The following is a 21,095-nucleotide window of genomic DNA, read 5'->3' as shown; positions in this document are numbered from 1 at the left end:
GCAATTTTTATTTCGTTTATTCAGTCTACAAATAATTCTTACAGATTATTATTATTAGATAATTTTTAATTATTAGTTAAAGATTATAAACAATTGATGCCTAAAATTATATAAACTTAGTCTAAAGTCGAGGCTAGGATAATTGTTACAGAATCGAATGCATCTCACCATTGGTTCATTGAGGGCATAGTACCGTTAATCTACAAATAAACGAACCTGCCTTAAATCATGGTGCTTTGTTTGATATGTAATTAAACTCTGTAACTCACAACAATTTATATTGAAATTTAAAAGATTATACACGAAGAGAATCGAAAAGTAGATTCGTCTGTCCTCAAGGCTTTGCAGTCCAATCAGTTTGCGTCTGCCTATATAACTAGGGAGCCCTTTAGGCCAGCGCAGCTTACACAACGCATATTTGGTAAAGACTTTTTGGACTCTTTCAATCTTATTTATATGACATTGGTAGAATGGGTTCCATATTAGAGAACAATAATCTAGTCGGCTTCGAATTAAAGAGACGTAGAGTGCTTTCAAAGTCAAGGGATCTGAAAAGTCTTCCGTATTACGACGTAAAAATCCAATCATAGAAAAAGCTTTAGAGATAATAAAGGGTGTTTTTTTTAGAGGTTAGGTTTTCAAGTTGGCACTACTTTTTTCGTAGATGGTCTTTTTGACAGCTGTCACTTGATTTATGCTCAGTTTGGTTTGCCATTTTATAATGAATAGACTTACACCTGATCAAGCGCGTCGCACGTTCGGTGAATGGGCCCAAAACGAGATGGCCACCGATTCCGATTTTCACAAGAAAATTTTGTTCAGCGATGAAGCTCACTTTTGGTTTAATGGGTATGTCAATAAGCAAAATTGTCGCATTTGAAGTGAACATAATCCACAAGCCATTGCTGAGACGCCGTTACATCCTCAAAAAGTCACTGTTTGGTGTGCTCTATGGAAAGGGGGAATCATTGGTCCATATTTCTTTAAAAATGAGCCGGCCATAATGTTACAGTCAATGGAGAGCGCTATAGAGCCATGATTAATGACTTTTTCGTGCCTGAATTGGACGATGTTGATGTGGACGACCTTTGGTTCCAACAAGACGGCGCTACATGCCATACAGCCAACGCAACAATCGATTTATTGAAGGAAACTTTTGGTGAGCGCATTATCTCGCGCCGTGGACCTGTGGCGTGGCCTCCAAGATCGTGCGATATAACACCGCTGGACTATTTCTTGTGGGGCTATGTGAAGTCGCTTGTCTACTCAGATAAGCCCGAGACGATTGACGTCTTGGAAGAGAATATTCGGCGCGTTATTGCTGACATACGGCCCCAATTGCTGCAAAAAGTGGTCGAAAATTGGGCCTCTCGGCTGGAATTTATTCGAGCCAGCCGCGGCGGCCACTTGCCCGAAATCATTTTTAAAACATAATGGCAAACCCTTATCTTTATAATAAAGCTAAATTCTTGGCCATAACATTAAATTATATACGTTTTATTTCATCTTGAAAACCTAATCTCTAAAAAAAACACCCAATATGTTTCGAGAACGTAAGTCCTGAATCGAAGATTATGCCCAAGTCTTTGATTTCCTCTTTCCTACTAAGTATAATATTGTTCAAAAAGTAATTATAGATGAATGGATTAGGTTTCTTCCTGTATGAAACCACGCAGCATTTGTCGGTTTTCAAGTGTAGGTGGTTCATGGTTCACCAATCTTGAAGATGTTTGAGATCCTTTCGAAGATTGGAACAATCTTCAATACCGCTGATTTGTAAAAATAACTTAACATCATCTGCAAACATTAAGCATTTTACATATTGAAATATTTTAGGTAAGTCGTTTATGAATATTATGAAAAGAATTGGCCCACAGTGAGTCCCTTTGGGTATTCCCAAGCACCAAGCATTAATTAATAATGTAGATTTAGACGATGCTATTTTAACGAATAATTTCCTTCCCGTAAGGTAGCTTAAAAAGAATTTTAAAAGTGTTCTCTTAATACCGCATGCACTCAGCTTCTTAATGAGGATAGAATGGTCGACTTTATCGAATGCCTTTGAGAAATCCGTGTAAACTACATCTAGTTGTGCGCGATTTACAAAAGCGTAAATAATATTGTTTGTGACTAGTGCCAAATTAGTACAAGTGGATTTTAAGGGGATAAAGCCTTGCTGGTACTTGCAGATAAGATCACTAATACGACTTAACATTTTAACTTTGAGAATAGAATCAAATAATTTCGAAATGGTGCTTTGTTTAACTATTGGGCGATAGTGGCATACGTTATTTCGGCTTCCTGACTTATAAATTGGCGTGATTGAGCATATTTTCCAAGCATCTAAGAAAATCGATTTGTTAATACATTTATTGAAGAGAATTGAGATCGGTTTCGCTATTGAGGTGGAGACGAGTTTAAAAAATACGGGGCAGAAGCCTTCATGATCGATAGATGAGCTATTATTCAGTTTTGAAGCTGCTTGTATAACATCATTGGTTGAAACAGTAAAGTAATCAAAAGATTCAGAAGAGGATACATTAAAATTAAAAGTGTCTAATTTGTCAAATTTTTCATCAACTTTTTGGAAAAATTTTGCAAAGAGGTCGCACGAGTCTTGTTCATTATCTGAAACAATGCCATCATAATTTAAACAAGTGGGGAAGCCGTTGGTCTTCCGTTTATTGTTGATATAACGCCAAAAGCTAGAGGGATTTGATTTTAAATTTGATTTAATTTTAAAAATATATTGTTTAAACAAGTAGCTATGAAGACAATTGAATTCCCTTTTCAATCGGAGTAAGTTGTCTCGATCGATTATGCTATTGGTTCTTTTTAATTTCTTGTATGCTTTATTTTTTAAATTTTTCAGATGACAAAGCCTCGAGTTAAACCAGGTGGGTTTATTATGAGATTTCCAGGGGGGTTTATTATTTCCAGATTTCCTTAAAGTACCTTCGAATTCGATGGAGAAACCAGACGAAATGCAAAATCAGCAGGACGTTATGGCCCACCTACAACCTCAAGCAATGGTCGACATTGATAAACATGAAACGACGGGACGCCTGTAGACTAACGGCAGTCATAACTGTCACAGTTGTAAATAACCGGAGAAAAAGGAAACAATCTTCCATTTCCTCTGTGAATGCCCTGCCCTATGGAAGGACAGAATGTTAACCCTGGGCAAACCGCTGTTCGAGGGCCTCGAACAACTGTCTGGCTTAGACGTCAACAGCCTAATAAGGTTTCTAAACCACACAGACTGGATATAGTCATGCTACGAGGAGGTGGCAACAAAATGGTGCGGAAGCTCTAGTTGGATTCTGGAAGAATCACCAGTTTAACCAGCCAGCCAACCAAAACTTTCCCACCGCAATTGAAATAGAGAACGAAGAGTGAAAGTTTGTTTTACCTAAGATCAATTTTAATATTTAAAAATAAATGAATGATTGTTTTTGCGCAAAAATTAAACTCGATTGGAACCAAGATATTGGTTAGGTGTTGACTGGACTTAAAATAAGATTATGATTTGACGAAGAAATCGGTTGTTTGAGACAAAGTATTGGACAACATGATATTCGCGCTTCAAAGAACCAACTCCAAAAGAAATTTAAAAACATTGCCCCAACCTATAGCATTATTCATGGCTGATGCAAATCTTATATGGCAGTAATCTTTTGTGATATGCTAATTTTTACTTTTTCCAGAAAATTTGTACTAAACTTAGTCACGTAGCGATACTCAGTTGAATAAGAACAAAAGTGATTCAAACGATTATGCAAGAAGTTCATTCCGCATATTGCGTGATTGCGTGATGAGGCACATTTTCACCTGAATAAGTAAAACTGACGCATTTAGAGTTCTGAACTCATTCACGTTAAGAAAAAAACTATGCGCTCATTATTCATTGCTTGGTGGGGTTTTTGAACTGGCGGAGTCATTGGACAGTATTTCTTCGAAAATGATGTTGGTAAAGTTGTTACGGTGAGCATTATCGTGGCATAGAAACAAAATTGTTATGGTCCGAATTAGATGATATGGACTTGGGTAAAATGGTTTCAACAGGATGATGTCACTTGTCACAAAGCGTATGAAATAATGGGCCTATTGGGGGGAAAAATCGCTGGATGAATTATCTTACGAAGTAACGAGGCCAAATTGTCGCCGAGTTCTTGTGATTCGAAACCTTTATACTTCTTTTTCAGGTATTACGTGAAAAGTATGGCCCATGCCAATAAGCATGAAACGATTCCAGCGTTGAAGTGTGAAACCATACGCATTTTAAAATAGTGAACTAAGCCATGGAAAATCTTTATAAGCGTGTTCTGTGTTACCAGAGGAGTTATGGTGAGGATTTAACTGATGTTGAGAAAAAAAGAAACATTAATAATTTCGATAGATGGTGGCGTGTTTTTTTTATAAAAAGAAAACCCCTGTGCTATTGAATCACCCTGTATAAGAGCACTTTTTACAAACTTCTGGCTGCCTTTCTTCTTTATCTCATCAGTTATTAAATAGATTCAAACTTCCACACCTCTCAAAATTCTTTCAAATATTGCGTAGTGATAGGCGAATTCGAGAGATGTAAGTTATTGTCTTGATTGTTGCAGCATCTCTATTATATTTCGATTTAGATTTACACTTATTGGAGGTTTGCATTTCGCCCTCATGGTCTTTTATGTCCTCTACTCCTCACAGTACTTCATCCCTACACAGTTCCCTTACTAAGCTTAAGATAGGGGGAGGTTGGACTGAGCTAAAGTGTCTTTCTTCTGGCTGCAAATGATCGAGATGTCTCAATCTTCTCCATACCATAGCACTGCATTCAAGAAGAGGGTGCATTATAGTCCTCTGGGATTAGTCACAGAAACGACAAGAGGCAGTGGATCATATCACGATCATATGCAGATGACTATGCAGTCTGCAATGGCGAGGAGATTTAAAACCTCTCGGTTTTACCCTCCCAATAAGGGTTTCGCCTGGCCTAGCACAATAGTTTGGTGCCAACTAACCTCTTTTAGTTTTAACTCTTCCCTCCTAAGCTTTTCCTTGAGGGTGTGTTGTCTCACAGCAAAGAAGCGCGTGGTTCCTATTAATGACGAGGCCGCAACCTCTCTTGCCAATGTGTCTGCTACTTCGTTCTCAGTTATACCTCTGAGTCCTGGAACCCAAATTAACCGGATGCCATTGTGCATGCCTAAGAGATTCAGTTTCTCGATACACACAAGGGCCAATGAGGACGTAATCTCACTGGACGACAAAGCTTTGAATGCCGCAGCATCTTAATAATCTCAATATTTTCTTTGTTGGAAGAATTACCAGTCAAAAATAGTCCGTAGGCATAAAAATCGGCCAAAACCTCTCGGACTCCCTCCTGGCCAACGATTGTTAAGACATCTCCATGGTTCTCTCTCGCAGTCTCTGGAAACGTAATGCTAGTTGCGTTTAACTCTAGTTCCTCCTCCAATTAGTGGTGTATGTCCTTGATGTTTTCCCACAAATGCAGGGACTTACAGTTTTAAGCCATTTCCGCTAAGCAGATGGGGTTTTATGAGACCCTTTTTCAAGATAGAAATAAACTCCGAGGTTAGCCATTGTCTGCCGAGGGACAACCGCTATCATTTCGTATTTCATGCTCGGGAATTAGTAGTCCTTTCGGCTCCGGTGGTCGCCATTTAAAGAGAACATAAAACGACGAGCTTTAATGTTACGAATATTAATTTGAGAGAAAAGCGATATTTTCAGTAAATTTTCTTTATCCCGTATACTTAGTATACGAGTACACAATGTAAAATTTATGGAAGTCAGCTGACTCGAAATAATCGAAAAATATCTCGATGGTACTGTCGGCTCGCGAGTGGATTATTGACTCGATTGTAAAGGGTTTTCCAATAAAAGGTGTTATTTCCGTAAAATATCAATGGTTTCGTTGCTTGTGTGGCACGTAGCGCCGTCTTGTTGAAAATAAACGTTGTCCAGATCAATACCATCCAATTCCGGCCATAAAAAATTATTAATAATCTCTCGATATCCTAATACATTCACCGTGGCTGTTGCTCCAGTTTTATTTTCGAAAAAGTAAGGTCCAATGACTCCGCTGTACCATAAACCGCTCCAAACAGTCACACGTTGAGGGTAGAGAGGCTTTTCAACAATAACTCTTTGATTTTCTAAGCCCCAGATCAGACAATTTTGCTTGTTGACGAAGCCACCGAGGTGGAAATGGGCCTCATCACTCAAGATGATTTTTCGATGGAGTTCTGGATCTTTTTCATGCATTTCAATGACCCAATCAGCGAAGATACGACGTTGTTGACGATCGGCCGGCTTGAGTTTCTGTGTTAACTGGACTTTATAAGCCTTGAGACCCAAATCTTTATGCAAAATACGGTGTAATGACGTTTGTGGAATGCCTAAACCAAAGAACGACGAGGAATGGACAAACCTGGGCTTACTTCAACACTTTCGGCTACAACAGCAATATTTTCGGCTGTTCTTGAACGACGCGCACGGGTTTTATTCTTCACATCACTAACTTGTCCCAACAGCTCGATTTTTTCACCAATTTCTGTATTGCGGTCCGACAAGGTGCTTCACGATGACCAAAAAATGTTCGAGTTTTACGAACCATCTCTGCCAAATGTTCACCATTTTTATAGTGAATTTTAATAATTTCAATGCGTTGTTTAAGCGTGTATCGTTCCATTTTTATTAATGGCGTAGTTTCTATTTGCCAAATATCAAAAATGACAGTTTCAAAAGTGACATCTACCGAAATAGTGGGTTATTCAAACTAACACCCGTTATTGGGAAGCCCTTTACTTTTACATCGATCGCTAACGTTTAAACATTTGCTAAAACTTTTACTTCTCCAAAATGTATCCCAGCATTGCAAACTAATGTTCTGTATGTGAAGAAGTTACATTCGATTTTGACAGCCTCTAAACATGTCCACTTAAGCCAATTCACCTAACACCCCTTTACTCTTGAATCGAACTCGCCGAAACGGCACGTTTCATGGGCCTACGGTTAGATAACTTCAATGATACCAGTTAAGGCTCACCGAGTAGGCAGAGTTTCTTAATAAGGCTGGTACAACAAAAACCAAGACTAGTACAAAAAAGAAAAGCTTGAGGTAGTAAAATTATTCAGGCATTATTTATAAAATGGCACATAAATTTTAGTTAACGGTGAATAAATGGTGAGTAAACTTTTTGAGACATGCATATAAAATTAAATTAAAAAAACAAATATCCATAAAATATACAAAACATTTATTTTTGTTAAACACAAGTGTACATACAGTAAATAAATAATTAAATGTAAAAATCATAGAATTGTGAAACGAGTAAATCAAAGCGTGAATTATGGTTGCATAAAAAAATCAAATAGTGATGTGGTTATTGTGCCTGCAAAATGATGTTAAACTGTGCGAAACGTTCCATTCCATTATTCATGCACAAAAAATGTTTATTTATTAAATAACAAAAAAAAAAAAATCAAATAAAACTCTTTCATTTCATGGTTGACATACTTCTGCGAGTTGTTGGATGTGCTGTGCACAGGAGAATTCACTTCGTGATAGCCACCGCGTCCACCGATGCCATACTGGTCCGGCTGTAGGCCACTATCCAGTGATTTGCCACCATTGAGATTTGTGCCATAGCGTTGTTTACTGTTACTGTTATTGCCACCACCACCACCACCGCCGCTTCCGCTTCCACTATTGTTGGCGTACGGGGAAGACTGCTGCAGTGAGTGCGTGTGGTTAAGTAAATGATTATTTGAGTTAAAGTGGTAGTGATTATTGTGTTGCTGTTTCTGATAGTGACTGAGGCTGCTACTTTGTCGCTGGGGTGGCGGCGGCGGGTGCTGATGGCGAAATACCACCACATCGTCGTTATCATCTACGTCCATTTGATTGCGGAAATCTGCAAAGGATGCAAAAACAAAATAGTTAAAAATAAAATGCTTTACGCCAATTGGTTACTAGCTTTTATGACAATTCTCTTCAAAATATTCTTAATAAAACATTTTACATTGAATGACATTAAAAGTAAAGGATATTTTAAAAGAGGCCTCTAGATTTGTTTTAATATTTATAAAACATATAAAAATTACGCAATAGTGACGGTCACGGAAAGATCCCAACCGATATTTCGGAGCACCCAGGAATGGTGGAATATGCGCTCCGACATACCACTGTCATCATACGAGGGCGATTGCATAAGTATCCGTGTTAGAAATTAATTTTTTCAATTTCTTTTTTTAATTTTCAACATAGTCCGCTTTTAGGAAGATACACTTCTCCCAACGCTCCGGCCTCCAAAAAATAGGATTTGTCGAACTCTCCAAAATACGCCTCAGTCTCGGCGATGAGTTCCCCGTTTGAACTAAAGTTTTTCCCCACGAGTCATTTTTTCATATTAAGGAACAAGAAAAGGTCGCAGAGGCCCAGTTCGGGTGAATACGAGGGGTGCGTTGGCAACTCATAACGCAATCATGCAGTTTGGCGGCGACAACTTCGGATGAATGTGCTGGCAAATTTTTTCTTCCTTTGCGTTCCTTTTCCGTTCTTCATTTTTTTAAAAAGTCCATTGAGATGACGCCGTTCGCATCACAAAAAATCGTCGCCAAGAGCTTTTCGGCCGATGGGACTGTCTTCGAATTTTTTGGAGCAGATTCACCGGGAGAAATCCATTCAGATCCACCGGAAGATTGTTACTTAATTTTTGGTGTGTAATGATGAATCCCGGTTTCATTAACGGTGACAACTTGATGCAAAAATTCTTTCGAATCTCGCTTAAATTGCTCCAAACACTGTTTCGAGGTTAACAGCTGCATTCGCTTGTTGTTGCTTGTGAGCAATCGCGACACCCATCGGGCGACATTTTTTTCATCGTCAACTTATCATGTAAAATATTAATTGCCGTTCCGATCGGCATACATCGAAATTACTTCACGCACTTTCGTTCGTCGATCAGCGAGAACCATGTCGTGTACTTTTTGAATAATTTCCTTGGTAAGCACGTCTGAAGGGCGTCCTGGTCGGTCGTCATTAAAAATGGATGTTCGTCTACGTTTAAATTCGTTGAACCAATATCTAACTATGATCATAGACGGCGAAGCGTCCCCATAAACAGTTTCCAACTTTGCTTTTATCACCTCGCATTTTTTTCCATCCAAAAACAAAAAGCGGATTACCGAACGATACTACGTTTTTTTTTCATCTTAGCGAAAATCAGGAATCATGTTTTACTCGAATAGCTGCCAAATCTAAACTAACCAACAATCAGTCTTAAATTTGTTTTGCCGTCGTTTGATAGATGGCAGCACACGATGCTCTTTGTTATCAAACACGGGTAGTTATTGAACCGCCCTCGTATAGTATAATATCCTTTAAATCCGGGTGAAGTTTAAGGCCACACACTACCATAATGCTTACGATCCTCATATCCTCGAGCGAAGAGTAGAAGCAGGACGTTGTAAAGCAGTGCGAGTCCATTAGTGTGTGCACAGATAGCTCAAAGCTCGAGGGCAAGGTGGACATAGGCGTATACCGTATTTTGTTGAAGTGTTTGTAAAATTTTAAATACTTGAGTTCACCAATTCATTAAAGCTTAATTATAATAGGATCTAAGTTTTTTTTTAAGTTCCCAGGTATTGGCTGCCACAAAGAACACTGCGCAGGCGAGAAGACACCCGCGGATAACTTTTGTGGCTTCACTGCGTACAGTACGGCTACCTATGGAAGAAGGGATATCACGCTCATCTACTCAGCACAGTGTGGAGTTTTGTTTTATAATCGGATAAATGTTCATTAGATAGATCCATAGACAAGGGCTTGTCGAAGGCTCTTCTAATATCTGCGAAGGCACACAAAGCAATTCCGTTACATTTGGTTAAATCTGCTATCCAGTTGTAGACTTGAAGATATTTAATTATTGTTTTTAATTTTTAAGCTGAAGGAGATTCGATTTATCTTTAGTGGGAAAGTTCCTCTCCCCAGCCTCTTTTAAAGAACTCTACCACCTTTTCATAACTAATGTAAAGGGGGCCACCATAACCGTATGGGACGGTACGTAACTATCATTAGGTAGTGGACGGGTTCGAAATATGCTGTCATCTCTCGGCGGGCAGTAGTAAGTCTCCGAGTGCAAAAACTCCTGATATAAAAAACCGTCTGGAATTCGGCCAAATATTCAACAAATGACTTTTTCTATCGTGAAGACTTAGAATGCTTAGAAAGATTGGTTATGAAGCGTTAAAAAAGTGAGAGTGGTCAATATGTCGGGTTATTTTTAGGAAGGCGATCCTCCTCACTTGTTCTGATGCTACTAACTCCTAGGCGTGTACGGCCCATATCTTGCAGAAGTCTTCGGCAGAAGTTGGTGTCTCTCTCCAAAGGAGGTCTTATAGATACATATTTTAAGCACATCTTCAATAGAGTTGCGCATACGCTACGTGTTCAATCAAACATAAAGCGAGAAATCCGAACGGAAACACTGCGAGGGACAAGAGCTTCCGGTATAAAAACTAGAGCTGCTTGCGTCGGTTCGTTGTATTTAAATTTATAGTCAGTTTAGTTAGTTTCAAAAGAAACGGATATCGGCACCACCCAGAGTGAGTTGAGACCTTTTTTGCATACAGTGTCTACCAATTTCTCCAACGTCCAATGACAACTTCACTTACTATTGATAACAGCAATAATATGCTTGGTCACATGCGGTGGAAATTCCTTGAGTATATCCAATGCAGTGCGTCCCTCTGCATCGGTCGCATTCAAATCGATGCCAGCCCTAAGCAGTGTACGCACCACCGACTCTTTGCCGCAGAGTGCCGCCTCGTGCAGCGCCGTACCAGATGGTGTGAGCAGATTAACACTAACACCTGCAGCCAACAACACCTCAACCACGTTCTTATGTCCATTACGACTGGCCACATGGAGGCAGGTATGTGGAAAGATGTTCCGAGTTGGTGTCACAGGCGAAGAAGTTATCGATGGTGATGAAGGCGAAGGAGTCGAAACTGAACCGGAGTGTGGTAATGGTGAAGAATGACGCGATTTCTGACTCTGTTGTCCAACACCACCACCACTACTAGTAGACACCCCCTCAATTGCCGCCACACTGTAGTGCGCGATCAGCTCGGGATGTGCGCGTATCAGCATCTGTACCGCCTGCAAACGGCCATATTGTGCCGCCAAATCGAGTGGTGTTTCGCCACGTGAATTGCGCATATTCGGATCGGCATTGTGTGCCAACAGTACCGCCAATGCGCCTGTGTGGCCATGTTGTGCGGCACAGTGCAATGGCGTCTCGTTTTCGATGGTCTGCAAGTGAATAAAAAAAATAGTTTTATTAAAAAAAATGTTTGCTTAAAGCGTTTATTGTTTTTTACGCACCTGCAAATTTGGCTGTGCCGGCTTATACGGATGTGTAAGCAACATTTTCAAAATCTCTTGATGGCCCGCCCAAGCGGCTAAGTGCAGTGGCGAAGAGCCACGTGAGTCAGGCAGATTCGGCGAAGCTTCATTGTTTAGTAGTAGTCGCACTATGTCCCTGTGCCCATTAAGGCAGGCGTGATGTAGCGCTGAGTAGCCGCCGCTGTCCTGCACATTGACGCCGGGTCCACGTCGTAAGCTGGCTAGTGGGCCGGCTCGCTTGGCGCGCTGACTAAGCACCTTTTCGATATAGGTGATGTTGCCATTGCGTGCTGCGTCCAGAAATTCTTGATCCTTACCCATAATGACTAGAAGTTATGAAGGTTGTTGGGCGCTTGTGAAATTCTATTTGCTGTGGTGGAGAAGTTGATGAACGTCAAACCTGAAAGTTAGTAGAAAAAAGCGTGCATAAGTCCTTATTCGAATGTTTAAAATTGAGGAAAGAGTTAATGTAAAGAAATTACAGTATTTAGAATTCGAAGCGGTATGTGCGTAATCCCTTATATTGCTATGGTTACATTTCTTCTCGGTTCACACTACGTATTCAATCTGCTCTTTTGGTTCTTAAAACTTGGTGGCTTAAAACCATTGCTCACCTTTTAAAAACAGAGTAAGTCAGTTTTTTCGATTCTGCACCCGACAGTTGTTTTGTCACTACCATTCGTAAAGGTCCTTGCTTAAAACCCGCTGGATGCATGAAACACCGAACGATAGAAAAGGCTTTTCTAAAGTGGTCGCCCCACGGGTCTTCTTATAAAAATTATCTGCTATTCGTAAGCGGCGTAAAACTTTTCGGGTCTTCATTTGTATGGCGTAAACTATGTTCAGCAATTTTTTGAAGAATAGTGCAAGGATATTTTTTTTGCAACAAATTAATACAAAAATTAAAATGATATTGTAATAATATTACAATTTGAAGAAAATGTATGGAAAATTGTATCCAAAAAATAATATACAAATTTCATAAATTCCAATTCAAATTTCTAATATTAATTCTATCATAACGTAAAAACAAAATACATGTGGGTTTTTGTAAGTAAAGAGTGCGACGTAAAGAGTGCATCCTCCCGAAGCCCGATATTTTAATTTTGGAGAATTTTACAATTGAGCGACGTAAGTGCAGAAAATAAACCAACCTAAGTGGCAGGAGAACTTATTCTTTCCATTTTTTGTTTGTTTATTTGCTGTACTCACGCCATGCCACTTGGGTAGGCGTTATCTTGTATTCTATCATTCATTAAGTAAAGGGTGATCAACTCTTTGCAATAGAGTTTTTTTGGAAGATCACGCGGGTTTACTACCAAACTATCAAACACATAATTTTTCAGCTTTTTTGGGTCATTGGCCCAGCTCCTCCTCCTATTTGTGGCGTGCGTCTTGATGTTGTTCTACAAATGGAGGGACCTACAGTTTCAAGCCGACTCCGAACGGCAGATATTTTTATGAGGAGCTTTTTCATGGCAGAAATACACTTGGAGGTTTGTCATTGCCTGCCGAGGGGCTACCGCTATTAGAAAAAGACTTTTTCTTCTTTTTGGTCTTTCAGATTCGAAACTTCGTTCTCTCTGTGAATTCCGATTGGTAGGCACGCGTCAGCTCATTCGGCTACGACCTCCGTCAGTATATATTGACATTTTATTATGGTAAGACTTATTTTATTATTATTCGTATTATGAAAATCGACGCTCTTTTTAGTTTGATGGCTACGTCAATAAATAAAAAATTGATGTAATTGGGCTGAAGAGCAACCCAAAGCTATTACATCTATTGAAAACCACTGTTTGGTACGGCCTATGAGCTGGACTAATCATCGACCCATATTTCTTCAAAAACGAGGCTTGCGTCTATGTAACAGTGAATGGCGAACGCTATCGCGCCATGATAAACGAGCTTTTGATGCCAGATGCCGGAAATTAAAACCCGTGAGCTCCACAACATTTAGATCCAACAAGACGGTGCTATCTACTTGCCATACAGCCTGTGAAACAATGGATTTACTGCGTCGACGTTTCGATGAGTAATTTATCTCTCGTCTCGGCCCAGTAGATTAGCCACAAAAATTGTGTGATAGCCCACCTTTGGGGTTTCATTGGGGGGGTAAGTCTAAATGCTTTGTGGATAAATTAGCTTCGATTGAGGTATTGAAGCCAACATTACTAAAGTCATTCACGACATATCGACTGAAGTCCGCCAGTGAGTCAATCAAAATTTGAGTTTACGGATGGCCGAATTACGGCGCAGTTCCGGCCAACATTGGAAAGAAGTTATCTTTAAAAAATAAATGCCATGACTGGCTCTACACAAAAATAATATAAATTGCTTAATAAATTTGAATTTTCGTTGTTTTATTTCAACTTAAAATCCGATGCCTCTTAATTATCACCTTTATATAATACCACGTTGATATATTCGCCCTAAATCAAATTGATTACGATTTTCTGTCGGAACGACGATCTATTTTGAACTACTTTTGCATTGAAATATGAATTACAGATACTAGTGTAACTAGGAGAAAAAGATTAGGAAATGAGTTACCAACATTAGAGCAAGGAAAAAAGTACTCTGAAGGGAATTAACAATCCTTGTATCAACCCCATGCCGATGAGCTGAGTCACACCTACCATAACTACAGGGTCTCGAGGTGTAACCAATTTCAAACCCTCGCGCAGCTGATGCATGGGCATGCAGCTGAACTGAAAATATCTGTCCGTAGCATCTACTGCATACTGAAAAATGATCTCAAAGTCAAACCTTACAAGCAGCTACAAGTGAAACTTGAGAGACCGAAGCGGCCAATTTCCGAATATTGTAAATCGTAAACTCCAAAAACTATGGGGTTTATTTGACCGACCGTTCGTATGAGAATTTGAGTAATCGATTGGCCACCAGGAGGCAGCACCCGCCACAGGTAATGGTTTAGGCCGCTGTAACCGCAGATAGGCGCTCTCCAGTCATTATCCTCTAGCCTTGCGTCAAGGTAAGTGAGAAATATTATCGGGAAAGTATCCATGGACGTTTCAACAGGACTCGGCACCGTCTCACATAGCTCGAGTGAACCAAGAATGGCTAAAAAACAACTTTCCGAACTTCATAGCGTCCACACAATGGCGCTCAAATTCACCAGACGCCAATCCAATGGATTATTCACTTTGGGTCCTTTTGGAGAGCCAAGACCGAAATAAAAGATTTCCCTGCCTCGTGGCGCTGAAAAAAGACATTGTCCGCGAGTGGGTTAAAATACCTGCAAGTCACATTCGAGCAGCTTGCGATTCGTTTCTGGACCGTCTCAAGGTCATAGTGAAAGGTGGTCATATTGAGCAAAAGTAAATGTATTCTTAATTTTGTATTATTTTCACACATTTTCACTTTGAATTGCATAAAAGTAATTTTTCAAATTTTTAAAATCCAATGTGCCTTTTACATTGGTGCCTACTATACGTACATATGTCTCCCTATATGTAGGTGTATGCATAAGTAAATGGAAATTCCTCCTTTATGTTGATGATCTTCAAATTTACTCCACCATATCGAATGCTGAATATTCAGTTTTGTTGCAATCTGACATAGACAGAGTTTATTCTTGGTGTGAGAAAAATTTTTTGTATTTGAAAGCAGACAAATGCTTTCAAGTGGTTTTTTTTCAATAAAAGCAAATACCATATATTATATCTATCGTATTTTGGGTACTAAACTGAAAACTGTAGACCAAATTAGAGATCCAGGGGTATTTTTCGACTCTAAAATATCATTCATTAACTATTTAAATTCCTTAATTCCGAATGCCTAGCCTTCGTATGCTGTTATTGTACACTTTTCCCAGATCTTTATATTCTCAAAAAGTTGGATGTAGAATTTGTTAGGCCTAATTTAGAATATGCTGATTTTATCAGGCGGCTCTTCCAAACCACTCACATAAAAGTAATTGCACATATACAAAAAAATTTTATAAAATTTGCGTAACGGTCGCTAGTGCGCATACGGCACTGAAAAACTTAGTTTCATGTCATATACAAAGTCATAGATCCTACTTGAAAGTGCATAGCCGGAAGGAATATGATTGCATTCTTTAGTTAAATAAATATATAAATATTAACTTCGTGTAAAGGGGTTATATACCTTGTGTTGGACCTAAAAATCGAAAATTTTTGTATGGCGTATTCTAAAAGTACATAATCTTAAAAATATAAATTCAAAAAATCATAAAGATGGGAGCACTAGAACGAAAGTTACAGACCGTGGAAGCGCGCAAATTATCCATAAATGAAGTGAACGCAAAACTTTAAAAGCGATTATCTCGAAGTTGTGTTTTTTAAAAATTACCGTCGCGGTGATCAATATTTATCCACAACTATTTGACCAATTTTCATAAACTTTTTTTTTTAATTATTCGAAGTTACAACCTCGTGAGTCTGAACGATTCACTTTTTTTTAATATTTGCATAGTTTGCTGGAATTAATTATTTTTTTAATTTTTCAACCCCTCAAAAATGGGTTTTTTGTTGCAAAGCGGTTTTCATATCGAGAAATTTTTTTTTTGGGTAAATAAACCGTTCAGATTCACTAAAAAATATTGTTCTACAATAATCATTTAATTTTTTTGATTTCAGTTGAGCTGCTCATGCGCTACCGTGATCACCGCAAGCCTTTTCTAAAAAACGGCGTTTTGGGGGAGTGGCGATATCTACAATAAATAATTATGCCTCATTTGAATAACAGTTCTAAAATATATTTAAAAAAATTATGACAATCGTCCAAAACAATCGAATGCACAAAATCAAAGGAGCAGCTGCCAAAATGCTGCAACTGCACACCCTGCTAGCTACAGAGGCTGCATAGTAGCCAAAGAACTACAAAAAATTCGCGACAAAAAAATTGGACAGCGGAAAAATAACACTGAGGCTGAAAGCCAAACTAAAGGAAGAGAGAAAAATAAAGATGAAGCTAGTACGAATAAGAAAGATGAAGCTAGCAATAAAATAATATTTTCTTAAGGGCAATTAAAACATTTTTATTTAAATAAAGTCATATATAGCGGTACATAATTTAGGAGGGCTTCTCAAAGCCAGAGCAGAACTCTATAGATTGTTATATCGACCAACCGATTGTTGAACTAATAGAAGTTGGTTGTAAATAAGCCGTTTGTGGACCAGTTGACTAACCGGTTTCTCTGTCTGTAGCGAATTTTGTAAGTTGGTAAACTATAGTAGTGGCCGCCGTAGCCGAATGGGTTGGTGCGTGATTACCATTCGGAATTCACAGAGAGGTCGTTGGTTCGAATCTCAGTGAAAGCAAAATTAATAAAAATATTTTTCTAATAGCGGTCGCCCCTCGGCAGGCAATGGCAAACCTCCGAGTGTATTTCTGCCATGAAAAAGCTCCTCATAAAAATATCTGCCGTTCGGAATCGGCTTGAAACTGTAGGTCCCTTCATTTGTGGAACAACATCAAGACGCACACCACAAATAGGAGGAGGAGCTCGGCCAAACACCTAACAGAAGTGTACGCGCCAATTATTAATTAATTAAGTACGAAATCAATATCGCATAAACCAATACCAATTCCAGCCCCAAGCAATCTACCAACCTATTCACAAGTGGCAAAAACTAACGAAAATGTCACTACACATGAAGAAAATATACTTTCAAAAATATTGCAAAAACTAACAGAACAACAAGAATTTAACAAATCACTGGAGCAAAGGTTGCAAAATCTTGAATTTAAAATTTATCAATTACACATGCCTAATTTTTTAAAAATAATGTTTTGGACGCGAACGGTCTCCCAAAGCACCAGCAAGAATTGGAAATGATTCTCAATTCAGAAAAAATCGACATTTGTTTAATTGCTGAGACGCATTTCACTAATCAAACTTTTTTCAAGATCAAAAACTTTGAAACTTACCACACTATTCACCCAAGCAACAGTGCCCGAGGCGGAAGTGCCGTAATTATTAGAAGCAATATTAAACACTACGAACAAGAAAAAGTCAGCACCAATGAATTCCAAGCCACCACCATCACAATTAATGCTGGAGGTGATCTAGCATTGACAGCTGTTTATAGTCCTCCAAGGCACCAAATCAAATACGATCAATATGTCCATCTTATTGAGCGTCATAAAACAAAATTCATTATGGGCGGTGATTTTAATGCTAAACATATCCATTGGGGATCTAGGCTAACAACCACTAAAGGAAGGGAGCTCTTCAAAGCGCTTCAACAAACAAACTGTAACACTGCATCTTCATGGATGCCAACGTATTGGCCATCTGATCCACAAAAAAATCCGGACCTTATCGATTTCTTCATCACCAGAAAAGTCTCCAGTGCTTATCTTAATATTGAAAATGGGCTAGACATGAATTCAGATCACTCGCCAATCTATCAACTCTCAGCGAAACGGTAGTGTTACGTGATCCAGTTCTCAAATTAACTAGTCAATTTACCGACTGGGATTATTTCCGCAAAATGTTAGAAGAATCTGAAGACAATACGTTTCCAATGGAATCAACAACAAAGATAGATGACGAAGTTTTAAAACTGACGAGAGAAATACAACACTCTGCTTGGTCGAGCACACCTCCTTTAATGAAAATTTCCGCTGGCCACAAATACACAAAAGATATAAAAGAAATGGTGCTAAAGAAGCGAAAAATGCGGCGTAGGTGGCATCAAACAAGATCACCTGTTGATAAAGCAGCTTTGAACAAAGCAGCGAAAGATCTCAGCCATAAAATTAAAGAATACAAAAATCAATCATTTACAAACTACGCACAGCAATTAAATAATAAAAGAGACACAAACTACTCACTATGGAAATGCACCAAAAAGCTTAAACAGCCAGCTAACCATAATCCACCAATCAAAGTAGGCAATAATGGATGGGCGAAAACCAACATAGAAAAAGCAAACATATTTTCAGATTATCTAATATAGCAAAAATCTTTACACCCAATAGCGACACATCATCAATACTAAATAATGATAGCATAGCCAATGATAATTATGGCGATATAGTACCCATAACTGAAGATGAGATGTGCGCCGAGATAAAAAAGTTGAAGTCGAAGAAATCTCCAGGGTTTGATTTAATAACTGCCGAAGTCCTCAAACAAGTTCCACGAAACATCATTACTAAGCTAACAAACATAATGAATGCTTGCTTTAAGCTGCAATACTTTCCAATCTATTGGAAAATAGCTGATGTCATCATGATCCTAAAACCAGGAAAGCCTCCAAATGATGTAGCATGATATCGACCGATTTCACTGTTGCCCATCTTGTCAAAACTGTTGGAAAAATGTTTGATAAAGCGCCTGAACAATATCATAGAAAATAAACAAATAATACCAACACACCAATTTGGATTTCGCGCGCGCCACTCAACTATTGACTCAACTATTCACAGATTAACTCGTATCATCGAGAACACATTTGAAGAAAAAAATGTCTGTTCGGCTGTATTTCTCGATGTCTCTAAAGCTTTCGATAAAGTATGTCATGCTGGCCTGCTGTGGAAAATAAAGAATGTACTGCCAACAAAATGTTTTAATATCTTAAAAACCTACCTGTCTGAGCGCTATTTTCGCGTCAGGTACGAAGATGAGTTCTCTGAACTGAAAGAGATAAAAGCTGGTGTGCCGCAAGGAAGTGTGCTTGGACCTCTTCTCTATCTACTTTTCACTCACGACCTGCCAAACAGCAGAAATTGCTTTATAGCAACATTTGCTGATGATACTGCAATATTAACCGTCGGAAAGACAGAAATAGAGTCTACTGCACAACTGCAGCTTGCTATCAATAAAATATACAATTGGACAGATAAATGGCATATTAAACTGAACGAAACAAAGTCTGTACACATCAACTTTACAAACAAAAAGACCAACTACCTGCCAATATACATAAACAGCATTAAAGTACCATACTCTAATACAGCAAAGTATCTAGGTATGACGCTCGACACGAAACTTAGGTGGAGTGCGCACGTGAAAAAGAAAAGAGAAGAACTGGACCTAAAATTCCAAAATATGCATTGGCTAATGGGTAAGCAATCAGCATTATCCGCACCCAACAAGATACTGCTTTACAAACAAATTCTCAAACCTATCTGGACCTATGGGATTCAGCTATGGGGTTGCACCAGCTATAGTAACACAGCGCATATACAAAGATTTCAGACTAAGGCACTCAAGCATGCAGTTTGTGCTCCATGGTATATTAGGACGCAAGATCTAGAACGTGACCTCAATATTGATTCGGTTACGGCAACCATAAAGAAATTTGCAAGGTCGCACGCAGAGCGACTAAGCAAGCATGTGAACAATGAAGCCTCGATTCTTAACGATAATACAAAATGGAAACGAAGGCTCAAACGTAAAAAACCTCTAGATTTAAACTAATTAATAAATAAAAATCAGTTAAAAGTATGAATTGTATTTTGCTGAGGATTAACTCAAATTATTTGTTGTAACAAAACTCCACAAAAATTGCTCGTTAGTATATATATGTAATGTTATACTAGTTGCAATGAAAATACTAATAATAAAAAAAAAAATCGTCCATTTTTTCGGGCTCACAAGGTGTATAACCCCTTAAATAAATTGACTTTAGAGCTAGGCTTCAATGGACTTTTGTTTTTATAATTTTGTATACTAGAAGCCGAATCTGCTAGCAACAATGCTGCGAAAAATTGGCCCACCCTAATGTACATATATGCAAGCATGTATATTTTGATAATAAAGTAATTTATGTACCACGTAAAATTCCCATTTACAATCAATTAATTGCATGGAACTCCCAAAAAATTTCTTCATTATTTTTTCTTTGTGGGTGTGTATTTGGCCTTCCTTTGATATTAATACAAGCCGTCTGAAACGAAACAGCCGCCAAGAGAATTATCCTACAAGTATTAGGCGGGCAAAAATAAATTCATTGGAGAAGAATAAAATGTAAGCGCAACAAATTCCACACTTTTTGGTGGCACCTATGGAGTGTTCCATAAATGCGTGCATGCCACAAAGCAACTTAATATTCGACATAATTATCGCATTCCATGGCATTCTAAGAATAAACAAATTAGACGGTACAATAACAAAATAGCACGCGAGTTTTTGAAGACGATTTTAAGTATTAATACACACAACACTTGTCTATGGGAATGCTGTAGGTGTGGTTTATTTAGAGTAGGTGTAAATATGCCGGCATGCCATTGTAAACATATTTATTTAACACCTCAAAAATAAAATATTTACTTAAAAGAAATGAGGAGTAGAAAGATAGGCACATCTGAGTTGCCTTTGCCAGCAGCTATTTTACGGTTATGCTATGTCGCCATGGCAAGTATAGGGTGGGCCATGTAAAATTTGCTTTTTGAAGCGGCTATAAAAAAAAAAAAAACTAATCAATATTTTTTCAAACTTTTTTTATAAATAAAAAATTGTATCGTTCAAATGACTGCCACGACTGGCTTTACATTTGATCAACCCAATTTTTAAGCACATTTTCGATTGTTTGGGCTCCAATTGCAAGAATGGCCACTTCGATTTCGTGTTTTAAAGCATCAATCGTCTCTGGATGGTTCGCATAGCATTTGTCCTTAACGGCTCCCCACAAAAAATAGTCTAACGGGCTTAAATCACAGCTCCGAGGCG

General features: G+C 38.5%; 1 protein-coding gene across 1 annotated transcript in view; it reads right to left on the bottom strand.

Annotated features, from left to right (window-relative positions):
• Positions 1-21,095, bottom strand: part of LOC128871624 (ankyrin repeat and sterile alpha motif domain-containing protein 1B) — a 50,231-nt gene that overhangs the window by 18,188 nt on the left and 10,948 nt on the right. The window contains exons 2-4 of the mRNA XM_054113517.1: positions 11,405-11,825; positions 10,693-11,332; positions 7,535-7,931 (exon numbers count right to left, since the gene is read on the bottom strand). Of these exons, the coding sequence (XP_053969492.1) occupies positions 7,535-7,931; positions 10,693-11,332; positions 11,405-11,746 (1,379 nt within the window). The 5' untranslated portion in view covers positions 11,747-11,825. The remainder of the gene's footprint in view (positions 1-7,534; positions 7,932-10,692; positions 11,333-11,404; positions 11,826-21,095) is intronic.

This window comes from Anastrepha ludens, chromosome 2 (assembly GCF_028408465.1).
Source record: "Anastrepha ludens isolate Willacy chromosome 2, idAnaLude1.1, whole genome shotgun sequence".
Lineage (NCBI taxonomy): Eukaryota > Metazoa > Arthropoda > Insecta > Diptera > Tephritidae > Anastrepha > Anastrepha ludens.
This window is presented reverse-complemented; position numbering and strand designations above follow the sequence as displayed.